The following is a 27915-nucleotide window of genomic DNA, read 5'->3' on the forward strand; positions in this document are numbered from 1 at the left end:
AAGAATAATAGGACATAGCTATAAAAACAAAGAAGTTTATTTTTAATAAACATAACAGAACTTGAGCATCTGAATTAGTTTCAACTATTAAATTTGCCCTTGTGAGAGGATATATCCTTATTTGATATTGCTATCATTAATAATATTTTTGGGAGTCCTCCTTGTAATGGCTTTCAGAGCCAGAACACAGCGTGTAAGAAAATGTGTTCCATTGCCTAGCTTGCTACCTTCCCTTATTTTGAAATTTGTTCCACATGTCTTTTGACAATTTTCAGAGGGGTGAGGGAAGCACACACACACATATATGTACATTTTTTCAAAGGATGGTAATTTTCCATCATTATTCATATTAACAATATGTTATTGTTAGTGACATACAACTCAAAAGTAATTTCAAGTAATATCTTTTAGGAAAGAAAAGAACACACATTTTTATCTATTTTAAAACAGTCACACTCACCTCTCTAGTTCTGGTATATTCATTTACTCCAATCATTAATTATAAGCTCTGTAAGGGTAGAAACCATTCTATTTCAATTTTATAGCTCTATTCTCTAATCTCCCCCTCTCCCTTGCCCACTGCCTCCTCCCTTGTACAGAACCTGATGCTGATGCCCCCAAAAATGTTTGTTGAATTGAAGTGACTATAACTTCCCTATTAGATAGATATATAAAGATATATATTATATATTTAACACTTTATTTCCATTTTTCTATGGATTAGTCAATATTTGTATTCATATGCACACTAATAATCTTCTTGATGATTTTCTATAAATTCAGGAATTATACAATATAAATCACAGCAAATAAATCAGATCACTAAAGGCCTTAATATATGAGCACTTTATGTCTGTTCTTATTTATATTGCTTCCCATATTTTAGTTTGAGAATTCCTGCTAGTCAAGCTTCTTTCTGGGAACAGAACTACAAGAGTTTTTACTTATTAAAGATCAGTTGTGATGTGCTATCAGTAGATTCCCCTTCCCTAGTTTACATGTATATGGCCAACAAGATCAACCTTTAGAGAAAGACATTAGCCTCTATGTCATTAGAAGTCTAAATTAACTTGACTGCACAAGATTGGTCCCTATTATACTGTGTATCACTTATTTGGGCTAATTGATGACTAAATGGAATTGGCTATTTGTTGACATTTCATGTTTAAGGATGAGATTTACCATAGGGTGATTGATCTGAATTAAAGCATCTACTAAGACAAAATATCCTAACCTAACAAATGAAACAAATTTGGTAAAGTTTTAGATCAAATACATTTAAGCAACATTAAATTTAAAAGCATTGTTTGTTACATTGTTTAAAAGCAATAGGGTTATATAATTCAGGAACTGAAAAATGGAAGAAAATCTAAAATGGTATTAAATTTGTGTCTGTGGGCTGGCACTCCTTGTTGGAAATAGTCAAACAAAAGTAAGAGGCATTGAATGATTTAGACAATGATTTTCTAAAATTAGATGAATTTGAATATTTTCCATCGGTAATGACTCTGGCCAAAGTATCAGCAGATTTACTACAAACTAATAATTAGACTAATAACAACATAGCTTATACACAATGATAAACAACTGGCATGTTTGGGGTTTCTTAATTTGTCCAAATCCAGTTCAACAGATGAGATTCCATTTAGCACAGCTTGCAGGAGCACACCTTTGCTATCCATAAATGATGCCTTCGTTCACCTGGAAAGAAAACAGATTATCTTGGGTTATATGGTAAAATAAAGAAATAAGAGAGAAGAAAGGGCAGGAGGAAGGAAGGGAGAGAGGAAGGGTGGGACAGTGGGGAGGATGAAAGGAGGGAGGAAATGAGGAAAGAAATAAGTGAAGAAATGGAAGAAGGAAGGAAGAAAGGAATTACCTATAATTTCTACATTTCTTTTTCTATATGAAATAAAATGTTAAGACAATAAAGAAATTCTTATAAGCCAGGCCTCAGGTAAATGTATTTTAATTGCACATCTTATTGGTATAGGTCTTTTTTAATCACCGAGAAAGGTAAAAAGTTGTCAACAAGATGAATCAAGCTTGAAATTAGTAAATTTCCATAAATTTCAAGGAGCTGAATTGTTCTTAGAGAAACTCACAACTGCAGTTTTAGGACCAGATGTTATAAATGTCAGTTGAAATATGGTTTGAGCTATGGAATAAAAAAACCGCACATACTTCTCAGAATATTTGGATGATTATTGCAGGCTAAAAGATCACTTGATTAAATTAATTTGAATAATTGGAGCACTGTGCCTCAGTAAACTACTTCTAAACACATTTATATTAATGTTGTGACTAATCATAGTAACTCCCACTCCTACTGGCAAAAACTCAAAAAGCTGATTATTTACTTTAGCTAAACCAATATTCAGAATTGTATTATATATGTATTACATATATATGCCTAGAATTTTATGTCCTTTAAAGGTTATTAGATTAATGCTTAAAATTTTCCCTTTGGGTAAATTATTTACAATATTGATATTGTTAAACGCAACTAGAAGACGGAGCTTACATGTTTTTACTACTGAAATTGTTCTTACTTCTTCTGGAACGTTTTTTTTACCACTAAACATAAGAAGTGTGTTCTTGATGGCTATGATTGATGGGCTGCTCGCACATTCTACATTTTTTCTGCTTCGCACATCATCATCAGCCATCTCCAACACTCCACTCCTGAGTCTGTCCTACTTTCTGTTACCTGATTTTTGCTGGTGATTCATGAGCCAGAATAGTATAAAAAAAAAAAAAAAAAAAAAAAAAAAAAAAAAACCTTGGCTTTTCACAACGTAGTATCCCCTAGGAAACTGTAAGAAATCTAGTTTTGTTCATCAGATTCATGCAAATGCAATATTGATTAACAATGATGTATGTAGATCTACATAACGTGCTATATAAAAACCACTAAAGTGTTCTGTTAATGGCAGATGCATACTGATTATAAACTACTTCAGAATGACATAAAAATGCTTATCTGAATCCTTTTTTTTGTACTTCCAAGTTCTCTCTTGTCACTACTATTTTCAGCTGAAGCTATATTTAAGTGCACTATCCCTGGTGCACTAGGAAGTAAAATTCTTAATTTTCCAAGCCAATAAGGTGATAAAAGCTCAAGGTTTCTCATTAACACTTGGATAAAATTTGTGAATGTCACACTAAATTTTTTATCATCATGAGTACAAAGATGAGGGGCAAGGAACACTTTTTTAATATTCTGGAGATTGGGGATAGAGCTATAATCACTGTGCATGGAACAGTTAATAAGAAGTTAACCATCAAAAGACTAAACTGAACTATTTTTGTGATAACATCTTTCAGTTTCAAAAGCAACCAGGCCTTAAAGAGGCAAAGAAAGAAAGCCTAATGGCCCTAAAAACTCAAAAAAGGGAGCTGCAAGTTCACATGTTGTCTCAGTGCTTCTATTACTAGACATTGAAGTTATTCCCACAGGTTCCAGGAATGTATAAATGCTGGTGAAGAAGCCAGTAGACTTCACAGAGTCTAAGCCAGAAACTTCAATCCGGGATTCACCTGTGAGTCAAAACTCGTTGCTAATGAATTATTCCAAAGAAAAGACACTGCTGAGGGAGGCCTTAACCGATCAGACAAGACCTCCAGGTTCACTAGCTGGCTCAGAGTAACAAGAATGCTCTGGTCTAAAGGTGCTTTGCCAACCTTAATGGACTGCAGGCACCCACCTGGGTATACAGCTTGAACCAATAAAGAGATCACAATGGCATGATGAATAAGGTAGAGCGCTTTAGAGACTGGGTGAATGACCACTCCACCAGGTATCTAAATTGTGACCTATATGCACACTCCAGGCCATTTACAAATGGGTCATCCTAGTCAATTCAGTGCTGGAGAAGCAGTGATGTCAATGAAAAAATAAACAATGAACATACTGAGTTCAAAACCCGTTTTATTCAAAGACAGTCAATTTGCAAAGTCAACCTTACTGTATTATATAAATTCTAAAAGTTTGATTTTATTACTGATATTTTTAAATGCTCTATCAACATTTAAAACATTTCAACTTCATCTTTTAAAAAATTGTTTTAGTTTTTCTGTACTTCAAGTTTTCTTACTCTCTGCAAATGCAAATTAGTTGATATGAGCAATATAAAGCTATATGAGCTAAAGTAATATGATGTTTAGAGAATTTGCCAAGAAATCTTTCCTTAGAGAGTAGAATATATGAGGCAATATTCTTGAACTGTGCTTGAATAGGAAAATGATTTTTTTGTTTTCATTTTCCAGATGCTGTTTGAACAACTGGGCTATTAATTAAAAATGATGTAATAAATATATTAGTCATTTAGAATTGCATAGATAAAAACCATGTAAGGTCAATATCCATTAAAGCCAAAAGACTGACCACATTCAACTTTGTAACTAGGGGATTTTGCATGTACATGAAAATGTTAAAAAGAATTTTAAATGAGTGATAATATTCCAGGTGAAAATGGTAAGAATAATTCATTCATATTTAAATACACTCCTTTCCATACAAGAAATAATGACTATACTAATGAAATTATAAGCTTAGCTACTGAAGCAGTTCTATTGGTTTGAGAACATCTTCTCACAGCTTACCATTTAAAAATCCCAAATTTTGTTTTTTCTTCTAACAAAGGCGGTTAAACATGCTTTCCAGAGAAACACCACCTGTACATGGTAAATAGAGTTAACTAAACAACCAAAGTAATGTTTATAGTTTTGGAGGCCCTACATTTGAATGACTTGATATTTTGAAGTTAATTTTTGGATGCTGAGAAGTGGACAGTCATATTTTCACAGTACAAGGAAGTCCTACCATGCCACCAATTTCACAAATCTTCCTTCATGCTCAGTTTTAAGAATTTTGCCTCTCAAATGCTCAGACTTCAAGGAACTGCACTCTCTCATCAAAATCTTTCTTACTAAACAAGCACCCCTGTCAGAAGTGTCTTAATTTCTTATCACAGAATTTTATCCACACAAGGAGCAATAAATAATTCATGTCACTGCCTCTTTGTTGTGTGTCCCTGAACTGCACAGAGCTGGAAGGCTGACAGCTGTGTCAGGACAAGCACCAAAGATCTGACATGACAAGTGACTAACAAGTTTCTTTCAGTTCATAGAGAAGGAAGACAATGGCCCAAAGTGCAGAAAGAAATCTTGAAACAAAATAAAACTGCTTCTTTCTTTTTACCTAAGTGTTTGCTATGAGCTTATTTCCAGCCCACAAGCCCTGGTCATTTTATAGGACTGCCCAGCCCCCTTTATTCCTCACACTCGCTTGGCCATTTACGCCTGGCCACGGATCAATATGAGCAATTCTTGGAGAAATACGATGTCTCCATGACAACCAAGCCACAAATTCTCAGTGGAAGGCAGTGAGACCAGTAGTGAACTCTCCAGAGGTTTCTAGGCCTATAAGGCAAGATGTCTTAAAATGCAGGAATGGACAGAGGAAAAAGCCAGAGTAATTCATTCTTTATTACCAGTTTAATGATGTCCAATGTATAGAATGGTACTCACTTTTTAAGTTAAGGTTCTTTATCAGCACCTATATTTTCTAATTGATCTTTCTTTTTTGATATATCCTTTTGTTTATATCAATCAGATAGAGTATGCTATATTTGAATCTCACTACAATTCCACTCATATTGAGGGATGACTGAAATTTATTCTACTTTTGAAACAGTATAAAGCTGATCTATTCTTGCCCAAAGCAATGAACACTTCGGTTAAAAACTTGCCTCGTGGATTTAACTGCCTGTTAAATGATTGATAGAAACCTAGTTTAAAAACTAGGTTTTTAAACTGTTTTTAAAACAGTTTAAAAACCTAGTAAAAATTAGACAAAATTTTAGTCAGAACTAAAAGTAATTTAAAAATAATTTTAATAGAAATCTGATGCTACCACTACCCGCTCCCTTTTCACGTGGGACGCATCTACATTTGTCGTTTGGATATTATGGCAGGGGTTGGGGCTAATGTGCTAATGAAAAATTTTTGTCATTGCTAAAGATGCCATTTCTCAGTTCCATGGATTCTGAAGCAGAAGTGTGGCTGAGAACAGACACCCAGCAGCAGTTCATCTTTTGAGGAATCTTGGTGTAGTGGAGGGGACTGAAATACAAGCCATTGCCACTGGGCCTATCGGGGTTCCGAGATGACTTAGGGGACCTGACATAGATTGCAGGCTGCACCTTTCACTGAAAATTAAATCTCAGTAGCTCTCCTCGGGGAAGGATCAGGGGACTGTTTGCAGCTGCCCCCTGTCAGCGAAGGCTACAAGATTTGGAAATCTCTTAACTAAGCTGACAGGCCACAGAGAGGATGAATCAAAAATCTGATACATGGATCAGCACACAAAGATGTGAGAGGGTAGAGAGTACACAGCGGCCAGAGAAAACAGGCAAGAAAAACGTTCAGTGGGGGAAGATAGTTAACTCTTTCGCTCATGGTAATAAGGCATCTTCTAGCACCTTATGGCTTTGTAGTGAACCAGGAACCATCGTTCAACTCTCACAAGATTTTTTTTCTCTTCATTAATTAGTTGTTAAGACAAGGCATGCTTCAAAACAAAACAAAAACAAAAATTCACGCTTAAGCATTCCTGGACATATCCTTCCAGCACATTTCTGTCTGTTCTTCCCACAAAGAGAATACAAACATTAGTAACTTGGACATAGGGTAAATCTTATTGAGTGAGGAAGGGTTACTATTTTGTTTTGTTCTAAACAGTTGACACTGTCCATTCGTTCATTACTGTTATGCTAAAATCCTCTCATCCCCTTTAGAGTTCTGTTTGTATTTAGAGAGGTAAAACAGATAGTAATGATGACGATTTGTTTCTCTTTTCCCCCTAATTCTCCATTTCCACTTGATCCCATTATTTGAAATATTTAAAATGTTGCCATTTTTCCAGTTTCCAATCTCTGCTCCTATTAACCACTTTAGCCTAAAATTGATGATAATGAACTAATAGTGTCAGCTTCCCTTCTCAGTCATAAAGCCTTTGTACTTCCTCCAGCTGAATTCTTGATGAAAGAGGAAAAGATAACAGCTCCACACTGTGACCCCTGGAGGTGACCATTAATTTGACAGTGCAGCTGCTAAGAGAAAACAGCATTACAATGTCCTCTCCCCCCACTCTCTTCCAAGGACCCCAAAGCTGTGTCAAATTTATCATTTATACTTGACTATTTTTAAATGGCTTTCACCTGGATTCTCAGACTCTTCCAAGACACATCTGTCAGGCATGTCCTCGGTGTCTTGGAAGTTTGCCGAGTTTGAGTTGCTGTCATGCTTGACCGGACTGACTGGAGCTATTAAAAAAAGAGAGAGCAAAGAAAGAGAAAGAGAGCGATGAAAAAGTAGTAATAAACACCATTAAACATTTCCTTTCATTTCCACAGATATTTCCAGGGACACACTATGTAAACACAAATAATAAATTGAAATAAAATGTATCCTCTAAGTATGTATTGGCAGACATGTAATTAGTTGAAAAATCTATAGATGAGACTTTATCTTAGAAGAAAAATAAGTTCATGGCATCAGCTTAAAAGCTACAAAGTAACAAAGTGATCCCTTCGAAGTAGAAATCGTATTTTTAATGCATAAATCTAAAACAATATAGTCAATTAACAGCAACAGGACACAGAAGGAAGAACATCAGGCTGTTCAATTAGACCAGCTCTATGCTGTTGCAATGGTTCCTTTTGTCACACAAATCACAGTGGATGAACACTTTTTATGCATTTTGGTTCTCTTTCATCAAATTAAAAACTATTGTTCCAAACACAAAAAGCCCTATAAGAATAACTTTAAAAAGATAGGGTGAATACGTTGCAAATGATAATAAGGAGGGCTGGTGTTTTGAATGGTAGGTCTTCAGTCATGATATATTTTCTGAGTAGGAATTATGAACAGAAACAGAAGCCAACGTAGGAATCTAAAATTTCCTATAAACACAACTACTAGCTCTGTTGGAGAAACACAGACTTAAGTTTCCACATTTTTCCACGAGTTGTACTACTTTGTCTAAATTCTCTCCACAAGTAACATATTTCCCTGTTATATTTGTTCAAGGAATCATTTGTCAGGAAAAGTAGACATGGTCTTCATGAAGACACTCTGAATAACAAAACAAAGCAAGGCTTCAATAATATAAATTATGTCATACTTACTTGTCTGAAGCCAAACAAAATTGAATTTTGTCTATCACAAATTGCTTCGGTGAGAAGTACCACTGTCTTCTCAGGTCTTGATAACACACACAACGTATTATTTATAAGCCATAAATGCAATAAGAGAAAATATAGATTTATAAGTCATAATATGTTTATATATGTTTAACATAGATATTTATAAGAAATAATGTGTTTGTTGGCCCAGGGGAGTGGGCCTGGCCGCTGTTCGTAAGCCTGCCTTAGGAGATAAGGGAGCAAATGCAGAGGCTAAAGCTTGTGTTGCTTCACACATTCGATAAATGATACAAAGGAGGGCCGCCTGAGGTCCAAAGCAACCTTAGGAGAGCTCACACCTCCCAGACTCCTTGTCTTGTTTTCATGGACTGTGCATAACAGTGGTGACCATAACCTGAGGCCCACATATACAGATTTAAAGGTGACTTGTAACATGATTCTAGTCCAAATATTCTTGCCAGTTTCACTCACCCTCTCAAAACACAGATAGCGCTGCTCTTTTCTGTGGAAGGGCAAGCATAGCATTTGAATTCACTGCTTTTCTAAAACTTTTTGTATGGGAACAAAATATGAGAAAAAATATACAAAATTCTGATTTTGAATAAACATACCAAATGTTTCCTTTTCTGCATCTGAGTTTTCTGAAAAAAAAAACATGGAAGTAGGTACCATGTCTGTTTTATTTACCTCTGTATGCTCTGGGCTATGGAAAGTATTCTTGAAGGATCCGTGCAATGGGTGAATGGATGAACAAATGAATGAAGCAGACGTGCCATGCTGGATGTCCTCCCGAACCAGGAGGATATGTGCTTTGAGTTACTTTCAACCTGATCTGCTTGGTTTCTTGTTAGGCCCACTTGAGATAAAAGATGCATATTTACAAAATAGTAGTGTGGGTTAGTCCATGACTTGGGAGGAGACACCTAAGTAGTATGTATGGGTAGTATATATGGCCTAAGTAGTTATTTTGGTGTCACTGCCTTTAATTTAGTTTTCCTCAGTTTAGATCATACTTACAGATTATTTTTGAATCCATAGATTTTTGTGAAAGGTTTAAGTGGAATAATTAAATGCATCAAAGTTGCAGAGTACTATTACATTGGTCAGAATTTTCTGGCCTGCTTTAATGGGTTTTTTTTCTCTATATACCTTGTTAATTTTCTGAGATACTTACATTGGTATTTATAATAGGGAATTAACCATACAACTAAATCTATTACTAACAACGAATGAAGTAGCATCTGTGTTTACCTGGGCAACTGCATCACACTTGTGATCCCATACACTATTCTTTCATCTAAAACTTGCATCTATTCATTTATCTATTCATTCCTCCAAAAGGCTCTTCTAGACACAGGGGCCTCAAAGAGCTGAAGAGAGCATGGTATTAGAACAATGAAGTCAACGCTTGCAACCATTTTTAGTGGCAATAAAGTGGTCCCAGGATAAACTGACATACCAAATCTTTCAAGAAAAGTGGAAAGTTAGATGTAGTTTTAACTGCATGATCTTTATTAAACTCACAGTATAAGGTACCATGCAGCTACTTTTGTCTCCACCTCTGATTTTGGAGGGTGTGCTTTGTGTGGGGGTAGGAGAGTAGAAAGGGTTGTTCTTCAGATATTTTGCTTAATTACACTTTACCTTCCAAATTTGAGATGGTACAAGATGTGCCATTTTTTTACTGGGTAGTTTATAGAGTATCCAATTAAATCTACTGTGGAAGAAATCCCTACATTCTGTCAGTTGGGAACAACAGACATTGGAGAGGTTAATTGCTGCCATTCCACTTTTTTTTCTTTTTTTGATAGGCCAATCTTTGCAATTATTCTTTTGGGTGTTTCTTGTGATGTTTCATCAGTAAACTCTGACATGATGTGTGGCCTAGGCTTCTGTAAATGAATCATTTCAAAACTGATGAAATCAACAAATATTGATCTAGTCATTATTATGGGTAGAGCTCTGTGCTAGACCATGTGAGGGACAAAAAACACGAAGCACTTTTAATGTGCCCGCATACAACTTGTGATCTAGTTGAGGTATAATACAAAGTAACTAGTAGGAGCATTAGAGACAATATTCCACGAGTGACATGGTTTTTAGGAATGCAGAGGTAATTCCCCTGCAATAGGGTTTGTTGGGAAGTGAAATTTAAATTAAATCTCCTTGAGAGGGAAGGTGTGAACCCAGGCCTGGCCAAAGAAATACATTAGCCTGGGGTCACAGATATATTTAACAGACTGTTACTGCCTACTTTTGTATGTATTTTTAATGAATTCTCCTTACATGTGTCTTTGAGCTTTTCTTGAATTGCTGTTGTGGCTAATTCTCCTCACCTGTAGAAGTTAGCTATAGACAGGTTTTTCCTTGCCGTAGATAGTCAATAATTTGATCTTTACTGATGGTGGGCCCATTTATCACAGTAAGCTCTCCTTTCACTATACATATTGACTTTTATTTATCAATACTAAAGTCCATTTGTAGTTCGTCACTAAAGTTCTTGGATATTTTCAGTAGTTTTTGAAGATGCATTTTAGAGCTTGGCAGAGAGGTACTTTTGACATCAATACAGTGCAAATGGTTGCTAGGCTCACCCTTAACTTAAAACCAACTGTTTATTTCCTCTGTAATGCATTCTGAAATAGTCTGCATTTGGGGGGCGAGGGGCAAAAAGACGAACACTTCTTGACAGTTCTACCACTGAAAGATGTAAGGCTGTTCCATTTATTCATCACACCTCAAAATATTGACAACTAGAAGGCCAGTGTTCTAAATATCTTTGTAATATCTTTGAAAGCTAGGTGGAGGGAGAAGTCCACGTACTTTGTAAAGATGCTTTTGACTACGGTGTGCTTAATTAGTGTTAAAGAAATTCCTAAAGAAATAAATGGTTCAACTGTAGACAATACAAAATCAGTTTTTAAATTACACTTAAGAACATATAATGAGGACGCACAGAAAATTGTATGACAAAGACCCTATAGAAGAATTTACTGAAAAAAAATGTGGTGACAGGGTCAGCAGTGGTTATGCTCCTTTACCTCCCTCTATTCTCTATTTTGTTTTCAGTTAATGTCTAAAAACTCCTTCCTGCCTTTTCTCATCATTTGTGGAAATGCAAATTTTCAGTAAATTTTGAAGGTGGCTAGGCCAAGGCAACAAACAACTTTAAGAAACATCCTCCCCACTCCCAGTGAGAGAGTGACCACTGGGAAAAATCTCCATCCATCTACACAAACGGCAGCTCATTCTACCAACCTAGGCCAGTACTGTAGTATATATAGAGCCCTTGTGTAAAAATCCATATCATTCTCAGTGTGAATAAAATTTGCAGCCCAAACAATGTTTTCAATATGATGACTAATAAATGATTAAAAAATAGATCCCATCCAGCATGTGTATGGAGTTTTAAGAAGCACTGGAGATATTGATAGGAAAATCATTTATAAAAAGATATAACAGTTTGAAATGCTGGTCAATTGAATAGAATAAACCACTGTATTAGCAGATAAAACTCAGACAAATATCTTAATTGCATCTTATTCAAAGGCATAAAAATAATGTGCATGTTACAGAGGTCATGAAAGATTAAAAGTCCACTCAGATTTGAGGAATGAGCAGTGGAAAAGAAGTCAAAGACCTGAGTTCAAATCTACTAGCTCAATATGGTGGACAAGAGTTGATCACTTCTTTGGCTGAAAATTTAGGTCTCTTCTCAATAAGGCATCACTATGAATCAACTAAAAAAAATCTTTCTACAGGTTTAGAAGGAAGAAAAACTACAGTAAGTTCAAGTACAATAGAATTAAATACTAACGCAATCCTGACAGATCACGAAAAACTGCAATATGTTTTAAATTAGAAGGAGGCATAATCAGGGAAAAGACTTTAAGTGATAACACTAAGGTTGTAAACAAAGAGGATGTCATTTGAACAGACCACAAATTCAGTTTACAAAGTGGTTCTCTCTGGACAGATGTCTTATCAGAAAAACATATCCAGCTAAAGAGCTATGTACATATTACCCCTACTTAAAGAGTATCTACTGAGATAATCAAGTGATAGGATATCCTGATTACATTTGAATAGCAATAGCTACATCCTGCATCAGACTTCAGGCTTACTTTGTGTTCACTGTGGACTGGAAACTGGAAAAAAATATCATATAGGAATGCCTAGAATTAAATAAAATATCTAATGCTGCTTTATAACTAAGAAATAACTGTTTTATGGGCAAGTTCAGCAAGATGAGTTAAGATTAGACTTATGTGTTTTACTATCTTTCTGAAATTGTAATCTGACACAGAATATTATTTTCTGGCTGACATTTTCTAGTGTGAATTGCTTTAAACATGAGGTTTTTTCAATTGGTAAAGAAATAAATTTTCCAAATGCTGTGAAGAGTAACTATTATTTTGGTATCCTAACTAGATATATAGAATTGGAATTATTATTTTATTTAAATATTTTGTGATATATAATATACATATGCCGAGGATCAAATTCTTTACTATCTAAGGGGAAAAAATTTGTAGCTAATTTCTACAGTGACACAAACAGCTAAATGTCTAATTTGGGGGAAGATAAATGTGAATGAGAAAGAAGTATTAATTGGTTACTGCATCTTTTTAAATAATGTTTTATTCCTCTAAGATATAAAAATATTCCTTTTATCCAGGATGTTTGAACAATGGGTTACTTTGGTAAGGCTGGTAAATAAGCAAATATATCTCTAGCCTAATGTAAGACACGAGACAGACACTTGGACGATTTATGAAATGACTGAGTAAAGCATCTAACAAGAATTTCTAAGAATTAAAAAACCAATGATTAATTTCACTTGAAGTTTAAGGGAGAAATCTTAAGGTCAGGCATAGGGTTTATAGCTTAAATATACCCAAACACCTCCACAATCTATTACTAATGCCAAGAGGCAGACTACATAAAGAAGGCGATCCTACCTGCCTTATTTTGGGGAAGATAAAATTCCTCATTTTTTATAACCCAAATATATGTATTAATTGAAACAAAGGTGAATACCAACAACTTCATTACAGAGATGAACTTCTTAGTTCCGCAGGGGTGGGGGTGGGGGAGGCATGTTGTACTAGAAAAAAGCTCAGTTAATAGAAGATCTGTTTTTAAATTCCACTTCTGTTCCTAATAGTGTGACCTTGAGCATGTCATTTCACTTTCCTGGACTCGGGTGCTTTTATTAATAAAATGAGAGAATTGGACTGGACAGCTTCCTTGACATCTTCCTGCCAGTTAAGAATCCAAGACCAACCAATCACTGAACAGGATAGTAAGAAGATAAGTGGCTACTACAGTAACCTTGGAAATAATGAAGGCTTTTGAGGCCCTTTCTCAATTAAGATTGATATTTTCCTACAAGTAGTAATCTCCATCTGACTGAGGGACAGAGGAAATCAGGGCAGCTTCAGAGAGCTCCTTTGGTAGTTGCAATGCCAGGGTGAGGCAGCCCTATCGAAAGATGACCAAGAAAGGACTGAGGCTGCAGTATGGCTACTCCTGAGAACAAACAAGGTGACTTCCTGGCATAGAAACATCCATCAGATATTTACCAATGGTGTAAAAAATCTTTAAAACCAAATTAAAAAAAAATAAGTTATACCTTACCCTTCTTAGAATCATATTTATGCTATTAATTTCTTTAAACAATCCCTCTCTTCATTGATCAACTTGGCAAATATGAACTTCATGGACTTCAGTACAAGATGAATCATCCTAAACTAAATTAATTGGGTCCATGAAGTAATTGCAAGAAGCAAACCTGCAGTGGACAAGCCATGGCCTGGAAGTTAGATCTGGGTTGGGTTGGGCTGAATTGGCATTAGACTTCTCTGAAGACTGGCCCCATCTTGGTTTCAGGACCCCAGACATGAAGAAGTTCTCAATTATTGTTTGCTGAATGAATGGACAGTGTTATAGAGAGATGTGGTATTCCTATGGAATAGTATTTTCCTCGTGTCAAACCTCTTACAGAGAGAATCAGTAGAACCCCAACTCTTTCTATTCCTTTTATATGTAAAACTGAAGCCCATGAAGTACTTTGTCTTACTCAAGCCTGGCATGAAAACCAACTCTAATCAAATTATTTAAACTCTCAGACTGAAACAGACTGTAGAGACATACTGGATGTAGGATGGGGAGAATATGAAAAAGGAAATGTGCAATCTGGGAAGTAGAAAAGGAAATAACAGGGAAAAATGCAACTTTCCTTTTTTTCTGCTGCATTTCTTCCTCCACCCTCCCCAAAAGGCAATTCTCAGAGTTACCTATGAGAGCTTTGCCTGGATTTCTTTATGTGCTCCTTTAGAGTACCAGCTCCTTGGCAAGCAGCGTTCCAAGGAGAGAAGTGGTAAGTAGATGAGCAAGCACCTTTTTTTATTTTTATTTTTTAATCATCAAATCAAAATAATTTCCACAGCTTTGGTCCCTGGTCAATATTGAGTAAATTCAGAGTGGAAATAATCCAGGGAAATATTCCTTATTATTATTTTTGTATTTATCTATACTTTGGTAAAGAAGAGATTTTCTAGGTGCAAGAAATAAGCTGGTCAGATCAGCAAGCTCAATTCCAGCTTTTTACATTAAACCATAGAGATAATTATTCAGGATAGGGGGACTCAGGAACATCTTATCTGAAAGGACCCCTTCATCACTGAAAGGAAGTATAGGTGATGAATGAGTTCTAAGAAAGTATAGAAATTAACTCTCACACTCTTCAGGCAGTTTAGATTTTGTAAAACTCATATGACTTTTCTCATAAGGACTGAATCTATGGTAAAAACAGAAATGCATTAATTTTACTGTTCAGAAGTTCAAGAAGTTGAAAGCAGGAATAGATTCCAAAGAAGAAAACAAAAAGATTCCCACATATTGATAAACTGAAGAACAGTCAGTAAAGGGAGAATTCTAAGAGGAATTTGTAGTAAACTTCCCAGCTTCCATTTGAAAATTTAGAAGAAGTTCAGGAAAACAAGAGACCCTTCAATCAATGGAGCATCATGCTAGCATTTAAGACTAGAGATAAACATGATTTATATATGAGCTTAAGATAAGGATTCACAGCATAGGGCAATTTAAACCAGAGCAAAGTCTACAGTTATCCATAAGGAAAAATACCAAAAACATTTTCCTCTAGAATCAGTGGAAGAAGAAACCGTCAAATGGCACTATCACTGGAATTTGTAAGAGTAGCAACCTTTCCATAGGCCGAACCTAAAACGACACCATCAGCATGGGGAGAATGCTTGGCAGGCAGTCTCAAATCCCCAGCTGATAGCCGTCTCTATCTCAGGGGAAAATGCTTGTCTCAGATGGTTAGTCAAGTGTCAGAGCTCTTTCATCTCCTAGGTAGGAAATGGAAAATAAGGAAATCAAATTATCTAGACTATACCTTCATTTTCTGATTCTTTGTCAACCTTAAGAAGGATGCAAGGAAGAAAAGGTCTACGTTACCATATTTTGTATCATTAGGCTTGGGTACTCTGAATGTGATTTATTTTTATTTGAATGACATCAAAGTGGCATCTTAGTGATATCTTGAGAAATTATTGAAATTGAATGGAAGTCATGCTTGGATGATAAAAATGTGCTTTACCACTGTATTTATAATGTAATCAGTAGCAAGCATCACTCTCTCACACACGCACTCACACCAGCCGTAGAAAGCATAGGTGATCTATTAGCATTGATCGCCTCTTATGGTCATGCATATAAATTGTAGTCATTCATTTAAAAATATTAATTTTTCTGGGGAATAAATAATGGAAAGTTGCCTTTTCAAATCCTCAGGCTGTGTCACTGCGTAACAGTATTTGTGCTAGTGTCTCTAAGACATGGTTGCCCAAAATATAGAAATAAACTTGATGAGTAGTAGAGAGTCTCATTTTGATACTAGACATTACCATCTATAAATAAAGGATAAAGGAAACACACCTAAAGAAAGTAAAATTTTAAAGAGCAAACGTGCAGTGGATAAAGGGAAACCAGCAACCATAATCTAATGAGACTTCCGGAAAACTAGGCTTGATACAAAAGAGATGTTATAATTTAGAGAACTAAGATATAGGAAACAAAAGGTGAGAGACAAGCAGATATTTCTAGATAAGACAGGATAAAACAGTGTCCTGGATTAGCGTATAATACTTCTCAATAAATTGTTTCAAATTATTTGGAAGAATACATGGTAGAATCTCCAGGACTATAGACGAAACTAAGGGTTCCTGAATGTGAAATGTTAACTATTTTATATTCAGGAACTGAATTAGAAATTCAGTTGATTAGATTAACTATAGAAAACAATTGTAAGGCTGAATCAGTGGGAATACATGCTGTGTACACATTTCAGAAGAGTAAATTCTGGGAAACATTGAAAGAAAACATGATCCAAAGTATATGTAACAAGAACATGACTGAGCTATCGTTTGCTATGACTAAGGACATTAGGCCAATATAAAAATGTAAGCAAATGGTTAACAGAAGCCTGGCATTTTAGGAAGGGAAAGATCAACACAATAAACCAACCACAAGAAAACCAACAAGTAAACCCTGCCTCTGCACCTGAAACCCTGCATATGTCTCCAGGGACTATAGCCAATACAGGACACAATGGAATTTAAGAGGCCAACCAAAGGTCTGGGGGCAAGTTGAGGGGAGGAGAATTTATATAATATCAGAATGTCTCAGAAAGAAATTAGGAAGACCCAGACTCCAGCATGGAAGTAAAAGTGAAGAAGAAAGTGACTGATACTTGTAAAATTGCCAAGAAGCTCTATCTATCTATCACCACAGTTTTCTCACCTCTACTTCCTCCAACCCTTCAAGAAGATTGTACTGTCACCCTACTCTCCGTCACACCTCTGTTTTTATGGCCTGATAAGAGTATCTCTCCCTGCAGTAATTCTTTAAACCGAGAAAAGTCATAGCCCTAAAACCAAGGTCTAATCATGTAGCTTCTGTGTAGAAAATTTTGCAGTCACCTCTATTCAGTCAGCAATGGGGGATTCTGGAGCCATGGATTTCAAGGCCTTTCAGGATACAGTCTCAACTCACGTTTAGAGGCTTCTCACTGGATGCCGTGAGAGTGTTAGACTCTGATACCATACACTACAGCTGGACAAGACTACCCATTGTCCCCAGGCTGTGCCATTTATTTTCTACATTGGTACCTTTGTGAAGATCCCCATCTTGAGATATCCTCTGTCACCCCAATCTCTAGTTCTCTGCTTGCCCAAAACTCCCCCCCCCCTTTTTTTTTTTGCGGTATGTGGGCCTCTCAGTGCTGTGGCCGCTCCCATTGCGGAGCACAGGCTCCGGACGCGCAGGCTCAGCGGCCATGGCTCACGGGCCCAGCCGCTCCGCGGCATGTGGGATCTTCCGGGACCGGGGCACGAACCCATGTCCCCTGCATCGGCAGGCGGACTCTCAACCACTGCGCCACCAGGGAAGCCCAAAACTCCGCCTTATTAAAAATTCAGCTCAAATGCCATCTTTTCCATTTAGTCTTCAACAGCCCACAGTTAACAGATTTTGCCCCTTCTTCTGTGTTTCCTAGCATTTTATTGGCCTGTGTTTTTCTTCTTATCCCATTCTGACTACCTCGCTGGGCTACATTCATAGGGAAGCAAGATATTTCAGACACATCTTGAAATTTTGAGGCTGATGTCATGAGGACAACTTTGCTTCTCCACAATGGAACCTCTAGTGCTGCAATCAGAAGACTGGGCTAGAAGAAGCATAGGGCTGACCCTGTGTGTCCATTTCTGTCATTCTTAACTTGTCTCATACAGTTGTAAATTCATAGATAGTATGCGTGTTCCTCAAACATGGCGAATCTAATGCTTAGGGGGAAGCTTACTTATGGATGGCCATGGTTAGGAAGTCAACTTTCTCAGCATTGATGAGGTCATATAGATGTTGGTGGACCATGTTGAGCAAGATCTCTAGGCCATAGCATCATTTATACAACACTCCTTCCATTCCTCTCAAAGAACTTTGTAAAATAAGAGTTATACACTGCAAAATACTATACCTACCCCGACAACAGAAAACGCACTGATTTCCACTTTCTTTTCCTTACCCTCATAAATCATAAAGTTAAATTTCCCCTAGGGACTTCATTTCTCTGAACTCAGCATACAGGCATAAAACAAATTTTGTTCTCACAGGACATCCCATTTTTGTTTCATTAGTTCAAGGAAAGGGTCACTCAATTTTTAAAGCATTTGGTTTGATCTTTGCTATGATTCATGCCATCTAGCCTCCACAGACTATATACACTCTATATACCGAAATGTTTCTTATATATAAAATGTGTCTCCACGGACTCTATAATAGTGATACCTTCACATAAAGCACGCAAAAGCTACCTCCCAGACTCATGAGTTTAGAAAAGGTGACCAGAAATAGAAAATAAACTTTTTATTTATTTATTTATTTTGCGGTACGCGGGCCTCTCACTGCTGTGGCCGCTCCCATTGCGGAGCACAGGCTCCGGACGCGCAGGCTCAGCGGCCATGGCTCACAGGCCCAGCCGCTCCGCGGCACGTGAGATCTTACCGGACCGGGGCACGAACCCGTGTCCCATGCATCGGCAGGCAGACTCTCAACCACTGCTCCACCAGGGAAGCCCTAAACTTATTTTTTGAATATTTAAGCAATTATTATTTTGCCCAAGTTTCTATTCCAAGATAGATTTCTTTTCCTCTTATGAAAGACAAAATGCTTCCCTCGAGGTGGGGGTGTAAATGCTCTTAAAAATTTCCCCCAAATATGAGGTCTAAAATCATTCTCATTCTATTTTACACATTTTTATTCCATCTTTAACCATCTCGTTGATATTTCATTCTACAGAGAAGGTGATAAAAATTTTTTATTAATGTAATAAAGGGAAAAAGAAATAAAGATCTGTCATAATTTAGCTAGATAAAATGAATTCTTGTGATCTTAATGTAAGAACAGACTATGATCTCTAAAGGAATACTGAATTATGGAAACATGATTTTTACATAATAGAACCATTTTCACTGACCAGTTAATCATATTAAATAATTCTTACTGCTCTATTCGTTCATATGCTTTTTCTTCTCTAAATTCTTTCCATGGAACATTTAAGTTATTTAAAAGGTTTTCTCATTCTATTGGCTATTGAGGGGCTCCCCCACCTCCTCTGATGGCCAATATTTGATTTTCCACGCTAGGTATCTACAGGGAACCAAAATCATCAGGCTTTGCATAGAATCTCCCTTTCTCCATGAATTAAAGATCACACAGATTTATTCCTCAAAAAACAAATAGGGAGAAGAAATTTGTATTAAACTCATTTTGCCAAATTACGGTTATTACTTTGTTTTAAAATCCTAAAGATTTTAGGAGGCTCAGACCAAGCATAGCACAGTTGGAGTTTGAAAAATGGCAGCTCAAGCAGGGAAAAAGCAGTTCTTTCCAGGGCATTTCTCTCATATTTCTACAGGAAAGGAGTTGTCCAACTTAGAGACGTTTAGTACTGCCAGAGTAGGGAGGTAAACAAAAATACTTTACAAGTCCTTTTCATTGACAAATCTAAAACATAGATCAAATTGGCCTTCTTCCAAGAATAAACAGCCCCCCCACAGTGTTCCCCCATCCTGTGGAACAGAGTCTCAGAGATTCCAGCCCACATATGGCAGAAGACCCTGGCCTGCACTCGGCCAGCTAGTTATCCATGGAAGCGGCTCAAGGCTGACACTCAGATTGACTGGTTCACACTAATTTACTTCACACTGATTCCATTTATCTCCTAGAAGAACCCCTGGCAGCAGCTTATAATGGCATATCCTAGGATGCCTGCCTGCATGTGTTTTTAAAGCAGCAGCGCTTGATGAATCTGAGTCCAGAAAACAGTTCACAGATTGAGGAGTAGGTGCAATCAGAAAACATCAAGAGGCACAGCTGGGACTTGGTAGTTTCCTTGACTGGTCTGAGCAGCTGAGCATTAACTGTGTCTGCTTTTCTGCTGGCTGCTTACTGCCACTGGGACAAATCAGAGAGCCACTCCCTCTTTCCTTTACAACTCACCCTTCAAAGGAAAAGAGAAAAGAAAGTGCATCACCATCCAAGTAGCATGTGTAGCTGTAGGGGAAGCTAATTTGACCATTTAACCTTTACTCTTTAAATACTATGATATTGCTGATCTAGGTAAAACTACAGCTGGTACTCCTGAGGTTAAGATGCTGGATATTTGGATGAGGCAAAATGTAGCTAGAAAAAAAAGAGACTCCAAATTATTTTATTTACTTTCAACAATGAGGTGAAAGTAAATGAGATGTTATGATTGTGGGGCTAGTTGGTTACCATCTTGATGCTTGCTCTCCCATATCTACTGTAGAGCTTGGGGAAAGATACAAAAGGGCTCAATATTTGTCAGATGAATAAAGTGACTGGATAAATGTATGAACGAACAAGTCACTATTCTCTACTACGTGTGTGTGTGTGTGTGTGTGTGTGTGTGTGTGTGTGTGTGTGTGTGTATTTTTATTACAAGCAGAATGTAGAGTGGCTAATGGTGTGGGTTATGGCATCAGAATTCAGACTCTGCCATTTTTCTTTTAATGAATCAAAACAGAGGGGTTTTTTTAAAGCATATATATAAAGATATCTATGTGTGTATGTATACATATAGTTGATATTTTCAATATGATTCAAAATTTCTATGCTTGTTTTATATCAGCTGCATTTACATCAACTGCATGCTGAGACTCCTAATGGTAACATGGTCAGTATCCAAAGGCAGAGGGAAATAAGAAGGGAAGTTAACAGCATTAAACAATAACAATTCAGTGGCAAATCTACCAAAGCAGTGACAAAGCATATTTAGTACTTAGAAGGTTAAACACTGGGCTGCAGTGGCTTGTTGATGGAAAAAAGTAGGATTAAGGCTTTTGCGTGAGCCTTGACATGATCGTGTTGTCCGGCTGCTGCCTTAAGCTTTGAAAAACAGCTGGGATCATCTACTTATGAGCTCCAACTCAAAGATGTTTAAGCAGTCCCCAATCCAATTAAACAGAGGTAAATAGAAGGAAGAATTTTACAGAGCACCATCATCACATTTTTTCTTAATGAAAAACAGCATAATTGCGGGTTACACAGCTCCTTAATCTCACATTAAATCTAATAGATTGCTGACTTATACAGAGCATGGCAGTCCTAGCTTTCTATATTGCTGTGCTTAATTTTAGGTCATTATCCTTTATTATGTCACTTGTAATCCTTAAAGCCCATGATTGTGTCTGGTTATTTGGCAAGGATTGTACTTGGCAATACAGGGATTCTACTAAGAGTGATGATTTAATTGAAAGATATAGTATGATTAGATGTTGAGAGAATTACATATGTTGCTTTTCTTTTGTAATTGGCTAGTTTCTTATAAGTATTTCCTTCAACATTGTTTAAAATCACTATTTAGTTTTAGGACTCTGCTAAAAAAAAAAAGTCTTTCACAACTGAAAGACAAGTAGCTTATTGTTACAGGAATTTATCCATATGCTATTAAAATAGCCAATTCAAATAAAATTGTGGCTCATCCACAAACTGGGTAACTGTAGTCAAGTCACTTAATCTTTCTGTGTCTCAGTTTCCTCATCTACAAAATAGTAATAACAGTAATAATGATTAATAGTAATAATTCTACCGATTGCATGGATTGTTGTTACAATTAAATGAGTTAAAACATGCCAAGGTAGAATGTAGACTAGTGGTTAGAAAGCAGTAGGTAAGTAAATCTGATATTATTACTATTATTATATATGTCCTTGCTTAGAAATGTGTATAAATGGCAATAAGATGCTTAGCCTTCAGATCAAGGTACTTAATTTTACTATCAATATAGTAATATTTAAGATTTCTCAGACCTAATAAAAGAAACATTTTAAATAGTTATATAATCTTGAACTTCACTTAAAATTGTAGAACTCTAGAAGATAATGTTAGTGACTCATTTAAAAAAATAGTTTAAGGGGACATGTGGGTTTGTATACATTTGATGATATCTATAACCAAAAAAATCCCACACAAAGTCATCTGTAATTCTGAGGAAAGAAGTAAAACTGGTTTCTCATAACTCAGGGAAACCATTCACAGATCTTTCAGCTTTACTTATGCATAATCCTTGATTGCCAGGCTTTTTACTGGTTCCCATTCACATATGTTTTAAGAATGTTCCAGGGGCTTCCCTGGTGGCGCAGTGGTTGAGAGTCCGCCTGCCGATGCTGGGGACACGGGTTCGTGCCCCAGTCCGGGAAGATTCCACATGCTGCGCAGCGGCTGGGCCCGTGAGCCATGGCTGCTAAGCCTGCGCGTCCGGAGCCTGTGCTCTGCAACGGGAGAGGCCACAACAGTGAGAGGCCCGCTTACTGCAAAAAAAAAGAAAAAGAAAAAGAATGTGCCAGTATTGAAATTAAAAGTCTAATCTAACTCAGTTCCACCTAAGACAGAAACATTACTTGGATGGTGGTCATTTGATGGAGTACAAAACTAAAACATAGAAATAGTGCTACTGACTCTCTCCTTCTCTCTCATTTCTAGGGTAGATAGCACTATAAAATACCATATCAAATAATAATAACAATAAAACAACTCTTTCCCTTGAAAATTAGGTTAAACCATGAAAAAAGCACGTGCATATGCATCTTAATCACAAAGTTGAAAAAAAGTATATATTTCAATTCATTATTAGGTTCCATAAACATAAATCATAAAATTTTATTTTTAAATGCAAGGTATGATAAATTAAGATTATTTTATATTCAACTTTGGCCATAGCTAAAAACATATCTAATTCGAGCTAGATATTTTCATTGCTGCTCTCCCTGCCCCTATACATACAGTAGATCACAAAGTTGATCAGATCTCTACATGGTTGATTCCTCTGTAAAGGTAGTTGAAATAACTGGATCAGAGACTTTGTGATTGGCAAGATCTTAGCAAGTACATTTAGGTATTAATATGAACTTAGTGACATTAGTAATATTACAAATTTGAGCAAAGTTCAAAATAGAAGTCAAATAAGAAGTGGGTCAAGTTACTCACAAAGGAAGGAAAATCAGATTGTAGTAAGATTTTGATGACAACACTTCACCCCAGAAAATGTAGGAGAAAGATGTTTTTAAAATTCAGGGAAAGAAAAATTTGAGCTAAGCATTTCTATCCAGCAAAACTATCTTTAACTATAAAGGCTTCAAGCTGATATGGGCATGCAATAAGAAATATTATTCCAACTATTATTCCCATAAACTTTTCCTAAGGAATCTACCAGAGGACACTTCAGATAACCAGCATAATTGAAGAGATATCTGCATAAGAACAGGAGGTAAGCACTAAATATACATTTTCATGTAGGACTGAGACTAAGTGATGGTTATAGAAATATGACTATATGCTCTGACATATCACATTTCATATGATAGAACTATGAAAAATAGAGGGGATCAGAAGGATATGGAGACTGCATAAAACGCAAGATGAGCTCACTGATTACATTATAAGTATTACTTGGGATTGAAGAATATTATTTCAAATTAGATGCTGGGAGAGAGGAAGCCGAAATGTTACTAGCAGAGTTATTTCAATATTTCTCATAGCTGAGAACCAATCAACAATGGCAAAAAAAAAAGTATTATATAAAAGTATTAGCATAAAGGCAAGCATTGGAACAAAAAAATAAACATTCCCAAATACTCCCCGACTCCTCCCCACCAAAATAAGGCAGAGAGAGAAGAAGAGAGATTTTGAAGAAAATCAAATAAAACAAACTACATAGTGAAAGCATATGTACAATTTCATATATTTGTGTGTATGCACAAATTTACCAACAGTATCAGTAAATATTAATGGCCTTAACTTATTAGAAGAAAAGATAATCAGATTGGCTAACAAAGTCAAATCTAACACTGTGTTGTATGAGATACACTGAGAACAGAGATTAAGAAGGATTCAAAATAAAAGGGTGGACAGGATATAAATATATAAAAAGAAACCTGCGGTCAAAGTATTACTGAATATGGTAAAATGCAAATCAAAGAACGTTAAATAAGAACTCAAAGAAGAGTATTTTTATGATGCTAAAAGCTACAATTCACAATAAAGTTATTTCAACTATGTATATAGGCACATAATAACACAGCCATTTTAATAAAGCAGAGACTACAGGAAGTGCAAAGAGAAACATAAACTAATAATAGACAACTTTAACATACCTCTCGCAATCAAAGACAGATGATAGAGACAAACTGACACAACTAAGTCAATAAGGTGGATCTAAAAATCAAAGTCTGAATGCCAATAATAGCATACCTTGTTTCTAAGTGCACATGAAACATTCATGAAAATTGCCCACATTTTAAACCCCAAAGTAAGTCCTACAATAGTCCACGGAATAGAATTAGCACAGACCATATTCTCTGCTCACGATACAGTAAAAGTAGAAATTAATAAGAATATCAAAAAGCAAAAAGATCTTTCCACCTGGAAATTTCAAAACATATTACTAAATAACTCTTGGTTGAAAAGGGAATATGGGGCTTCCCTGGTGGTGCAGTGGTTGAGAGTCCGCCTACCAACGCAGGGGACACGGGTTCGTGCCCCGGTCCGGGAAGATCCCACGTGCCACAGAGTGGCTGGGCCCATGAGCCATGGCTGCTGAGCCTGCGCGTCCGGAGCCTGTACTCCACAACGGGAGAGGCCACAGCAGTGACAGGCCCACGTACCGCAAAAAAAAAAAAAAAAAGGGAATATGGTACAGAATTGCAGAACTTTTTCAAAATTACAATAATGAAAACATAACAGAATCCATGAAATGAATGCATAATTAATCCAGCTATGAACAGACATTTTATAACATTAAAATCTAATTAATAGAAGTGAAAGTGGATTAAATAGTCAACTCAAAAGGTAGATAAAGAACAATAAAGTAAACCAAAAGAAATCCAGAGGAAAGAGTTAATAAAGGTAATGAGTGAGAAACCGGTAAAACGGAACCAGGAAAGAAATCAAAAAGCTATTTTTAAAAAACTAATCAATAAAACCAACAAACTACTAACAAATCTGTTCAAGAAGGAAAAATTCATGAACGTACAAAATCAAAATGAAAGAGGAGAAATAGCTGTCAATAGACAGGAAATTTGTTAAAGTCATAAGAGATGATGGTACTCAACTCTAAACAAATTAATCTGAAAATCTAAATTAAATCAGTAATTTTATGGAAAAATTGGTAGTGAGCAAGAGGGTAAATGGACAATTACCATAGCAGAAATAGGGAAAGAAAACTCATTTGACAAAATCTAACACCCATTTATGTAAACACACTTAGTACAATAGAGTTGTTGGATATTTATTTAATATAATACGCCTCAGCCTCAAAGTCAGTATCCTACTTAGTGTAGAAGCACCAGTGACTTTCTCATCAAAGCAAGGAAAACAATAACTATTTTCAACTACTATCTAACGTTGTGTTGGAAGTATTCATCAATGCAGTGAGCCAAATGTAAACAATTATAGACACATCAACTGGAAAGGAAGAAGGAAAATCTTTTTTTTTTAATGGAAAATACAATTACATATCTGGAAAACTCAAAGAATCTATGGAAAAATAATTCAATCAAAAAGAGAATTTAGTAAAGTAGTATGGCATATATATATATATATATATATATATATATATATAAATTGTCTTTAAAAATACAAACAAAACCAGTTAGAAGATATAATGAAAAAGAAGGTTTTATTTACAATAATTAAAAAAATAAGAAATATCCAAAATTTATATGAGGAAAAGTCTAAAGCACTCTTAAAAGATACAAAGGTAGATTTGGACAAACAGCAATATGTACTTTATTCTTGTAAGGAAAAACTTTAAATAAGTAATTGAATTATTTAACTCTCTGAATCTAGTCCTATGACATAATGATATTAAAAAAAAAGTTTAGGGATGTTAAGTCACAGAGATTCCTTTTTAGAGGGAGAACATGGCCTTAGATCTGAACTTATGAGTTGGTGTTCACTATACCTTCAGCCTCCCAAGGATTATAATTATCACATGAGAAAATAGACAATTAAAAATATATATATATATACAGCTTTTAAGCATAAAATTGAAACAGAGTGGGTATTTTCATTAAAATGTCTACAAATGATTTCTGCTAGAATTGAGTTACCTGAATAGTTCATGCTGTAATACTGCAGAATAATTGAAGCATTACTATTATGATACCATTCATTCCATACAGAATGAGTGCTGACTGAATGCCAAGTCCTATACAAGGTGCTGGGTGCACAGTGGTGATCAGTCTCTGCATTTCAGCGGTAATCTCTGTACTTAGGTTTCAGTGGTTCTAAGCACTAAACATTGATCGTTTACTAGGATACTCACTATAGTGTAAAATGGCAGGCTGAAAACCCAGGCCCAGAGCAGACAGAACAAAGAATGTCCAAAATTTCTTTGCATCAAGAACTGCATTAGTCTCTACTGAATGCTGTGCCTGGAATGAATGGATTTCACCCACTTCTTCTGCCCTTGCCCCATTCAGCTTAAAGTTCTGAGCCTCAGAAGATTAATTGATTGGTTGAGTGAATGGCGCTTGCCCACTCTTTGGCCATTCTGTGGTAATGATAGAGGAATTGATCCAGTGGTAGGTGCTCCAGGCATGCCTATGGCATCTGAAGCAGGAGGACAAATGAATTTATTGTCTTTGCAAAAATGCACAAAACAAAATGGGGTGCTTTCATGACAGCAATGAATGTTGGGCAGCAAAAAAAAACAACAAATGTCACTGATTTCCCAAGGTTGATATGATAAGCTGTATGACTTCTTTGTAACTGACCATTTGGATTTGTCTGCTGTATGAATCTATACTGAATCTGAGGCCACATTATGCAGTGAAAAATGACAAGTATAAAATTGATCATAGGGCATTCATCAGTTCTGCTCACTCCCTATAGTAGTTTAGAACGATGTGCTAATTATCTCCTACCTAAATAAAGTAGAATATGTTAGCATCACACCATATCCCTGACCCTCCTTCCAAATGTACCCGTGGTAAGATATCTCTCATATGTTAGACTTCCCAAATAGAATAGAAATAGCCAGTGCCACCTTCCTCCTGTGGAATAAGCAGAAAAGGCCTTATGTGAAGACTAGAACTCTGTGATGCAGTGTGCTTAGTTTCCATCATACGCCAGGTTTGGAATTCCTGATGTGCATCTGGACCATGTGCAGAATTTCGGCTGACTTCAAAGAAAGTGATTTTGAGGAGAGAGAGTTAGTCACCGAAAAGAGAAAGCAAGGCATTAATCTTTGACAAGCTCCATTTACTAATTTATAAAGGCAGTGGGAATTGGGGTGAGGTGAAAAAGTAAGCACTGAAGGAACCATCTGTAGTGAATGTTAATCATTTTCTGACCATGTCATGAACTGTGCTTTTTTGGGGAAACGTGTATAGCTTGATTGTAAAACATTACATATTGTTCGGTAGTTTATAACTGATTATAAGATTCAAAAAAAGCCAGTTCTGGGTACTTAAAAATGGAAGAGCCATTTGCTGGAAGGGATTTGTAAGTCACAGGTAGTTACAGAAGACATTTTTAGGATTCAAAATTAACATAGAGATATTAGCATATGGAGAGCAATGCAAATAGTTCTTACATT

General features: G+C 36.2%; 1 protein-coding gene across 1 annotated transcript in view; it reads right to left on the reverse strand.

The window, feature by feature from the left end:
* Positions 1 to 1645: 1645 nt before the first annotated feature.
* WDR72 (WD repeat domain 72) overlaps positions 1646 to 27915 on the reverse strand; it is a gene marked incomplete at both ends in the record, with an annotated part of 189697 nt that continues 163427 nt past the window's right edge. The window contains 2 exons of the mRNA XM_082852380.1: positions 1646 to 1701; positions 7224 to 7328. Coding sequence (XP_082708506.1) covers positions 1646 to 1701; positions 7224 to 7328 — 161 coding nt within the window. The remainder of the gene's footprint in view (positions 1702 to 7223; positions 7329 to 27915) is intronic.

This window comes from Leucopleurus acutus (genome assembly GCF_964270905.1).
Source record: "Leucopleurus acutus genome assembly, chromosome: 1".
Taxonomy (NCBI): Eukaryota; Metazoa; Chordata; class Mammalia; order Artiodactyla; family Delphinidae; genus Leucopleurus; species Leucopleurus acutus.